The sequence below is a fragment of the Melampsora larici-populina genome (assembly GCF_000204055.1).
Source record: "Melampsora larici-populina 98AG31 unplaced genomic scaffold MELLAscaffold_95, whole genome shotgun sequence".
NCBI classification, from domain to species: Eukaryota; Fungi; Basidiomycota; class Pucciniomycetes; order Pucciniales; family Melampsoraceae; genus Melampsora; species Melampsora laricis-populina.
Window position 1 is genome coordinate 1 of NW_006768859.1, and position 9,970 is coordinate 9,970.

The 9,970-nt window shown below is 40.6% G+C and overlaps 2 protein-coding genes across 2 annotated transcripts; both read right to left on the reverse strand.

The window, feature by feature from the left end:
• Positions 1-1,610: 1,610 nt before the first annotated feature.
• Positions 1,611-2,465, reverse strand: MELLADRAFT_96128 (uncharacterized protein; the record flags this gene model as incomplete). The annotated part of the gene is made up of 5 exons (XM_007418530.1): positions 1,611-1,754; positions 1,964-2,047; positions 2,171-2,205; positions 2,312-2,340; positions 2,401-2,465. 5 exons carry the CDS (start codon positions 2,463-2,465, stop codon positions 1,611-1,613), a joined length of 357 nt encoding a protein of 118 aa, XP_007418592.1.
• A 2,591-nt stretch (positions 2,466-5,056) lies between these two features.
• MELLADRAFT_96129 (uncharacterized protein) lies at positions 5,057-7,679 on the reverse strand (the record flags this gene model as incomplete). Its single annotated transcript, XM_007418531.1, has 5 exons — positions 5,057-5,186; positions 5,252-5,436; positions 5,513-6,627; positions 6,700-7,395; positions 7,472-7,679. The coding sequence occupies 5 exons, from the start codon at positions 7,677-7,679 to the stop codon at positions 5,057-5,059; spliced, it is 2,334 nt and encodes a 777-aa protein (XP_007418593.1).
• Between the last annotated feature and the right edge of the window lie 2,291 nt (positions 7,680-9,970).

Sequence of the window (9,970 nt, forward strand, 5' to 3'; positions counted from 1 at the left end):
TAGCCGGGGTATCGTACCCGGGCTCCGGCTATGATACCTGAGTTAAATTTTGGTGGTATTGGCAAGCAGGGTACGGTATCTAGTATCGTACCCGACCTCCAGTACAATACCAGATACCCTGATTTTCCAGTATCTGGAGAAGGGTACGGTACCAGAGCTGTACCCTTGGCGCGGCTACAGTACTGGATCTCTTGGACACTTCCACAACCATCGATTGCCCCTCCGTCCACGGTGCCATACATGGAAAAATTTGTAAGTGAATCATCTTCATATCCCCCTCTTGTGCTGGTTTTTCTTTTTTCTCTATCGTTGTCACTCCACTTCGCTTGAACGTGTTATCTGGTAATAAATTGGTACTAGTAACCGCCTTCGAGGTACGGTACTGTTTTGTATCCTGCCCCTCCCTTTGCGATACGGTATTGTACCGTATCGTCAGGTATTCTGACAAAACCAATATTGTACTGTATCACTCCTTGTGGAGCAATACGGTACCCTCTATGGTCCCACAAGGTATTGTTCATTGCGGTACGGCTCTTGGTATTGTACCCGGAACCAGGCACAATGCCGGGGACTGGGTCTGAAGGTATCAAGCAGCCAGTTACGGTGCTGGTACCGCCAATACAATACCAGTACTGTATCTGTGGTGGCCTTGCTACCATGGTATGCTAGTACAATAGTACAGATAGAACCATAGTACTACAGTCAACTCTCAATGTAAGCAAGCTTGACATAGACATATATTGCTATATGCATAGGTTTTGGCAAGATTCTGTTTGGTATACATGGGCCCAATAGGCATATTATGCTTTCACAATTATTCATCGCACAATATAGGCAAGGAGTATCTGTTGACCATTGATATGCTTACATCAAGAGTTGACTGTATTAGTACTATATAAGTACTATAGTACTATACTATTGTACTATTACTACCATAGTATGCTAGTACCACAGTACCGATAGTACCATAGTACTGATAGTACTGTAGTACTGATAGTACCATAGTACTAATAGTACTATTGGTACTATTGATACTTATAGTACCATAGTACCAACAGTACTATTGGTACCATGGTAGTACCATTGGTACTGACAGTAGCACAGTACTGATAGTACCACACTACTGATAGTACTTGAGCCACCCAACCTTTTTTTGACACTATGTACCTTTACTTCGAATACCGCCATAGCACAGAATACTCCAAACTTCAGACTCATAGTAAAGAGTGGTAGTAGATACATTGTATTACAAGTCCAAGCAGCACAAACAATTCTTGGCTTGTATTGTAATACCTAAGCTACAAATATTGCTTACATACAACAACACATTGATCATATATCACTCAAGTCTTCACTAACTCAGACACTATGTTGTATCTATACTGTGTTCTTTGTTTCTCTCTGGCACTGATGTCCAGTACTTAGACATAAATGGGTCCCAGTTGTATGTCATTGACAAAGGCACAATGGATTCATTCATCAATTCCTGGATATTAAAAACAAATTATACATGCACAAATTTGAAGAAATAAGAGATATATCACACTTATTATGTTATTCAGATAGTTGAACAATTTTTTATTGTTATCACATCATTCTACATAGTTTGATCAATTGATAGGATTCAAATTGAAGAAATGATCCAAAAGAAACTGTTTAAACAGTAACCAATTTGAGATGAAGATTGCATCAAATAAATCAAAACAGACGGAAATCAAATCCAAAGCAAAATCTACAAAGAAAACAAAGTAGAGCTAGATCAAATCAATGAATAAGGGAAGAGAAAGGATATAAAATGTTGTCATTAGTATGAAATCTTAGAAAGAAAGAATTGAATGAAAAAGGAAACCAAGACTGACCAAATAATAAATGAATCAATCAATTTATAGAAGAGAAGAATAGTAAACAATGTCATCGGATGAAATATGAGAGAAGAGTAAAATATATGAAAAGACAAACTTACCTGAAGAAATTGGATGGAAGAATTGGTTGGGTGTACATCAAGATGAAATAACACAAGTTTATAATTCAGATCAATCGGAGGAACCTAAAGAACAAGATACAAGATGAAGGAAGTTGAGAAAGGAAAAGGAGGGGAATATAAAAAGTAAAGAAAGTTAGTACAGAAGAATGAACAACAAGATAGAATAAGAGATGAAAACAAGCTCACCTGGATGATCAGAACACTTGAGAATCGAAAATCATCTTACTCAAAGTACGATGATATGAGATCAAACAACATTAGGGGGGAGATTCTCCAGAAGAAGAAGGCTTTCAATCAAAATTAAGATCAATCAGTTTTGTGACTTACATAAAAGTTCACAATCGGATTCTAAATGACTAAGTTAAAAAGAAGATAAGCTATTAGTGATGTGCAAGAGAGTGAAGAATGCGACTCACCTGACAGTGCTAATGGCCAAGATCAAGATTGTATTTGAATAAGATAAATTCTGAGTCCAAAACATCAACCTCAATCGCCAGGATGATGATGATCTTGAATGGGAGTTGATTGGAATTGATTTGGTTCTGGGGGTCTTTCATTTAAGATTTGTTTCAATATTGAGACTGGGTGGATTTGAAAGATTTCTTCTCTACATTTAGACAGATCCAATCGAATGATACCAAATCCTATAATGATTGAGATTTGATTCATCTCTTTCTTGAGAATGACGGTGATGATCATAATTTGATGTTGATGATGAATCTAAATTCGAAATTCCGCCTGCTTCACTCTTTCATGAATGGTTTATGATCTATTGGATCGATTCTCTTTAATGTTTTGTAAGTTGATTGATAAGAATGGTCAATCCGGATCTAGTAAATTGAGCCAGAGTTGAAGGTTGAAATTTGGACCGAGTTGATCTAAGTGATGAAGCTGAGGTGATTGATGATGATGATAAAAACAATTCCTTCAAGTTCAAGTTTATATCCTTGGAATTGAGTTTCTTGAATCAGAATGATAGATTGAGTCGGATATGAGGAATGAAACCTCGGTTGAAAGGTGGATTAAGTCGGTTAAAAGTGTTCCTTCCGAGCCAACTGACTTAATGACTCGATTCAAGAGTAAATTCACTTACCTGAATACCTCGTAAATAGAAAACGTCGGTCACACAATTGCGTGGTGATATTAGGTCGAATGAGGCGATAAGTCGGCAAAGGGTCGGTTTGGTTGGTTCGGATGATATCTCGGTGAAGGAAACCCTCGGGTCATCGTCAGATGCTTAGAGTCAGATGGCTTACATCGGATGGATCAACTCGGTGCTGTCTCGGTTGATGTAAGTCGGTATATATCTCGGATTTCGGATCCGAGGACTCCTCGGATTTTGGTATCCGAGTCAAATATGTTGGCAGTGAGGTCAGTGGACCCATCATTACAAGAGGGATATGATTGACGCACCGAGTCTTTGATAACAACTACCCATTTACCTTCTTCCAATAGATTTTGCTTTGAAACCGTGCCAGATTTATACAAAAATTGTAAATCTACGTCCAGCTTGGTACTGGTGTTTTGAGCCAAGCGATTAATGTCCAGCTTGACACAGATGTTCCATCGATGAAGCCGTGCGATGGATTTTTCAAGGCCTTCTACGTCACGCACCAGGATAGACACCAGCTTGCTACAATCACTGGGGTTTAGTTTAGCTGGAACACTGTCTGGTTCTGGGTGCGGGTTGTGACGTTTTCGGCGTCGCTCGTTTCCTTTGTTTTTCCGAACTTCGCTATCATGAATTAATCGTATTGAGCATAGCAGATCCTTGTCCAGTACCCGCTGTCCTGATGAATCTACGACTAGATCTCGAGTTGATTCAATAACCAAATCCAACTCTGCGGCTGAGTCCTGCGGAGTTTGGTCATCATGAGGCTCTGGAATAATTTCATGTCAGCTTGGATTGGTGAGATAAATCGTACAAAAAATGACACATGATTTCACCTCACCTTTAGGGTTCAAGAGACTTGAAATCGACATTCGATTTGCGTTCAGCTCGACCGATTCGATAGCGACATCATCCAGAGAAGACAGGTCACAGTCAAGATTGTGCCGGTCTTGAGTGATACTTGCAGCTGCGTGTAAGCTCGCTCCAAGTTGCGAATCATTTTCATCTTCTTGATAAACGATATCGTAGTGTTTTGTAATTCCAACCGAAACACTGTGATCTTCGTCATCGTAAGATTCACTCGGGTTGTCTTGATTATTCGAAGGGGTAGGTTTAGTACGCAAAACAACCTGCATGCCAGTGAATTCAATCAAGGTATGGGCACGCTTCTCTGCTAAAGCCATGATTTCATGAATCCTCTGGTTGGACGGATATATCTTGAGAAGCTTTGCCTGCTCAAACGATGCTGGTTCGTCTGAGAAGGAAAGGTTGTAGCCTGTGTAACAGGGAATAATGAATCATGAGCATCATTCAAGCAAATTGATTTTGATGGACTACACATACCTGCGTGAATGTGTTCCGATTTGGGCATCTTGATTCTCTTCATCATGATGCGTCTGATGATTGTGAAAATCTTTGGCATCATTTGCCTTGCGTCAAGCATTGTGAATTTGGGCAATATTACCCGCATCCAACCAAAGATGTGTTCACACGCCTCAGTGCCATGCTTCCAAGGTACGAAGGGCACATCGGGGAAGTGCTCGCGATGTGAGATGATTAAAGCAACAAGCGAAGAAGCAAGTTGACTAAAGATTTTCCAAGCTGGGTGAGAAATCCCATTTCGATCTAATGACATGAGCCCGTCTGTGTCATCGTACCGTTCTTTGAGAAAGGTCTTCCAACGCTTTAGAAATACATCGGCTGTATGTGACGATAAGATCCGCTCTTCATGTGATGCAGAGTTGCTGAGCCATGCGTCAACCAATTCACCGATGATAAACAAGTATACAGCAAGGCCAGTACATTCCGGATGTTGTAAAGCAAGTTCAAGTGTATCGCTGTTGAGGGCTCAATAGGCTCGTCCGTCATCTTGCCTGTCGATGTTAAATACATCCTTTTGATAAAGGGAACTATTTTCGTCCTGCATCAACAAAACCATATGACCTATGTTTATGTAGTATTTACCAAACGCAAGCAGTCGAGCTCCAGACAGTAGTTGATTGGCTCCTGTCTTGCGTGCATGTTTTGGGTCTTGCACAATCACCAGAGGTATCTGATTGCTTCCAAACAGCGGGATTTTGATGTGGATACCTGCCTGAGGTCGAGAAAATTCAATATAATTGATTGCTTTAGAAGTAAGTAACAGTTGTGCCGACATCTCAGTGGCCGCACCATCGGAGCCAAGCGATAGAACTTTAAGACCGGCGTCTTGCGCGAGAGTAAGGAAGGACTCGTGCTTTATACAGACATCCTCAGCGGTTTCGTTCTGGTTACTTGGTAAGAGGGCAACAACATAAGTTGGAACACCAGGTAGTGGTACCTGAACAGTATAAGCACGAATCTGTAGAACATACAGAATCAATCAATTTCCATTCATGTGGAACAAGCTGATCAAGATAAATGTGATCATAACTTACTTTTGAGCACAATTGTTTGTGCGAGATCAAGTCCTTAACTTTAGCTGTAAGGTCTTGCATCGACTCAAAGTGTACGTCTCCTCCTTGAGAACCTACTATGAATTCTCCACTGACACGAAGGGCTTTAACACACACGGTTTCGTCGGTTCCCACTGACACAGGTCCATCGTACCCGATCTCCTGAAGGTGCTTCTTGACTCGTGCGAAGTTGGATAGCGCCAGACCTTCTGCCATCTGCAAATCTTCATTTGCACGTATGTAGCGTCGGCTTCGTGGTCCACGTCCGGCCAGAGTCTCAGTAAACAAATCTGCACATTTGGGACTGATGGCGGCGAGAGTCATTATGAAGTCGTCAAAGTAAGGTTCGAAATGCATCCCAGTAAGTCCCTTGCCTTCGTTTTCCCTCTTTTGACGATTGGTAACAGCCATAAGTAAACCCTTTAGGACATCATTGTTATCAAACTTTCCCTCAAGTGCCATCGCAGTAAAACCTTGCCAGAACTTTTGATCGCCCGACTTCGATGGATTCTCAACATAACTTGATAAAGCATCAAGATGTTCGTATTGTCGACGTTTGGCATTCAAGAGATCGGGCTCCATCAAAGCTCGGCTGGTATATTTGACGCTTTCGCCGACTGAATAGTCTTTGTTTATTGCGTTCTTAAGAGTTGAATCCTTTCGTAAATCCCAACAGGGTGTACATACTTCAGGATGCATACCCTGGAGTAAGACTCGAGGGAGAGTACCCAGGCATTTGGTCGAATGAATGGTTTGGAAAGGTGAGCTACGATTAATCCACCATGTTGCTTCGGCTTTGCATTGATTCTGCCAGCGCTGTCTCTGATCATCATCTAGTTTGCTGTGAGCTGAAAAGCCAAACATCTCTTTACATATAACTTCTCGAGGCCGACAGCCGTGGTAAATATTTGAAGCACCCTTAATACAAGCAAGAATATCTCGTGTTGCCTTTGGTCGCTTCCAGGTCTTATCATTTATCCCAGCGCATGGGATGAGAGGTTTGGAGATGATAGGCTCTTTGTTCGGGACGGATTTTGCAAAGAATAGGGATGCAGAAGCAGTCTGTCGTATCTCGCGAGTTGCAGAGGTACATCTATCTACCAAAACAAGATCAGAACAGAATCAGGTTGAAGTTTTCGAGTTTGTAGGGATATAATAAATTCACGTACTTGATGCCCAGTGAACTTCTGCATTCTGAGCCCGACCTCCATAAAGTTTGATACCCTTGTGGCCACAATGGCACAGAAACTCAAGTCCGTTATCGTCATCTTTTAGTTTGCATCGTGTACATATCATCTCTCCACTTGTGAGTGGGCAGCCGGTCAACACCGTTGAAACTGGCCTGGTGCTGTGCACCGAAGTCTTCAAAGTCTTCGATTTTGAGTTACTCGTGTGATGATTTTGAATCGTAGGAGCTGATTTAGAATTTTTCTTGGCGGACTTCAAGTTTGATGAGACTGCTTTAGTAGAGGACGACGATTTTGACGGCTTATGTTTTTTGGAATTTACAATAGAGCAAGATATGATCTCGAGGTCGCTAGTATTTTCTTCCTCAGTGTCCAAATGGCCAACAGATGTTGAGGAAGTTTGATATTTTGACTGCTTTGGTTTGGCGGAAGGTACAATAGAGCAAGATAGGATTTCGACGTCGCTAGTATTTTCATTCTCGGTATTTGAATGATCAACAGATCTTGATGATTTTGACTCGATTTGTAACCGCTTGGCTGGAGGGGATAAACCTTCTTTTTCAACTATTTTGATCGGTGAAACTAATGTCTCAGAGATCACTCGTCGTTTTTTTCCCTTTGTGGCCTTAGGACTAGGTGCAGGACGATGACGGGGTTCAGGAAGCAGGGCTCCATGTTCTGGATGGTTTTTAATAAATAGATAAGGAAAATTAGATTGGTGAAGTCGAAGTGTATAATGTCAATCAACACTCACTGATGAGCGCTTCACGGATATTTTCGAGTTTGATATTGATAAGCTGATCTGAAGTGTTATCCCATGTCGCATGCTTTCGAGCCTTGTCGAGCCATTCCAGCACAAACTCCATACCATAGCAACCACTGAAGAGGTTTTTGTCAATCACATCAGCCCCAAAAACCGCGTCCATTGTTCTGTTCACGCGCCAGAACATCCCGTCATCCATGTCTGATTTGGTGACTTCAGGAAGGTTCTGAAAACTCTGATAAGTGATATCATCGGTGGTAGCCGAGCGTATGAAGTCGCAGTTGCTGGATAAATGTATAATATCTGATTTTAATTGTCTGTATGAGCGTGAGGACATTGTGAAAAGGGTTTGGTTGGTTCGAAGAGGCTTCAATATCTGTGGTAAACTGTGATGAAGTAAGTTTTTGCACCGTGAAAATCTCTGAACTTTGAAATCTAGCCGGGTTCATACTCCTGTGACATCTACGTCAAATTTCACAGATTTCAGACATCTGGAAATTCATACATCCAGGCAACCATGTTTTTTTTGAAAAAATCAAATTCATACGTGTTTCACCCCCACGTCAAAAAAAAAACAACCAAAAATTCATACCTCCCAGGTCCACCAGTTTTGGCGGGGCTTGCCGGGGTCCTGTTTTTTTCTTATTTGTCCAATATTTGCTGCTTAATATGTCTTTTGTCGGTAACATAGCCCAAATCTTGACCTCCAATTGATACCATTTTTGTTGGATGAGTCCATAGGGGCTTTCTGGGGGCCTGCTGAAGTAGATAACTCTTTGAAAAATTGATCCCCAACCTTTTGACTTCAACTATTGGAATGCCAAATCTCCAAACCAGTCCAGATACAAGGACACAGCATTGAAAAACAAACACCCAATTTGTTACCCCTCTGTTTCCATCCAACCATTCCTTCAGTCACATTCATCTTCTGATACTGGTTACATTCTCAAGATGGTTGCTTCATTCAACATATCACTCCATTCGCCAAATTCTCATTCTTTCTCACATTGTCATAATTTTTCTTCCCACCCTCCTACACCAGCTTAATGTTTTTTAGAGAATACATTTTCATTCCAATAGGAATGATACATCTATCTTCAAGGAAAACTTTGCCTCTAGGAAAATACAAGCTTCCATTTCTTGTTTATTTATAGTTTCATACTCCACTGACAAGTTATTAACAATAGTCAAGCCTTTGAAATATATATATATTTAATCCAAATTTGATACTTAACAATTATTTAATACTGGCCCTTTTAACTTTATATTGTTTAATTTTTGTAAAATTGAAAAAACTCTCTGTGTTATCCTTGATTTGATTTGTTTTCTGAGATTTCAACATTTGTTCTTTTCAATGCATTGTGGTAGAGTGCAGAACCACTCAAGTGGTGTAATTAGTTGTAGCCTCTGGAGACCCCATAGGGGTTTTGTGTTATTGTTTATTTCCATCTTTTTCATGCACTTCAGTCTTAGCTTTGGTAATTCAAAACCTTGTTTTGTGTGGACCACTTGGCAGCTCCACTCTGGGTACATCTGCCCCATCTGGCCCATCCAGCCCCAGATGCAGTCTTATTTTCCACAGCATCTAATGTTGCTTGTAAATGGTGAGAATTTCATGCCAGATGTCACCAACTGAGGTTGTTGCTCTTTCTAATAGACCAATAGAATTGACAACCGGTTGTAGGAGTCTGTCTAGGATAGAGTTTGATGTGAAATGATTGTGATTTTCAATTATGACCTGTAAACTCCTTTTGATTGTTGGAGTGGAGATTGACTTGTCTTTCAACATTGAAAGACACATAGCAAGCCTTGTTTGTGTGACTTGATCAACAACACCATTTTGGGCATTGACAACTATCACTTTCCTATAGGCGGACCTTAGGAAAGTCTCAATCAACCTTGCAATGGACAGGATTGTATTGTGACATTAGCATAATTCAAAAATACATGTCACCACATCAAGGTCATAATCAAGTCCAGCCTATGGGACAGCCTCATCATTTCAAGCCTAAGGTGCATGATGTATCTCCCAATTTGGTTATCAATGGGTCTCATTTTGACTATATGTACAAAATCACACAGCTCTGAGTTTGAACCTGAGCAAAGAATTATAGACAATTGAACACTTTCAGATGAAAAATCTATGTCTCAACAACTAAACAAGTATCTTAATTCACTTGAAACTATCCTTGACCTATGTACAACATAAGATTGTAATTGAGCATTTGAATTGGTCTTGACTTACAATGTCTTGTTTCTGCAATGAAAGGTTTGATAGATTTTATTATTGGGTCAATCTGGGTTTTTTCTGAGACTGTGATCTGCATTCAAAATTTTTCCTTGGAGGTGGGGAAAGCTCAAGGAGTAGTCTATTATGATATGTATTTGATTCTGATTGCTGTGAATATGAGTCAATCACAATCAAGGGTTCAAGTCTCCAGTCACAATGCCATCTGGTTGATAGTCTTCCACCAGCTGTGGTCGGTAGTA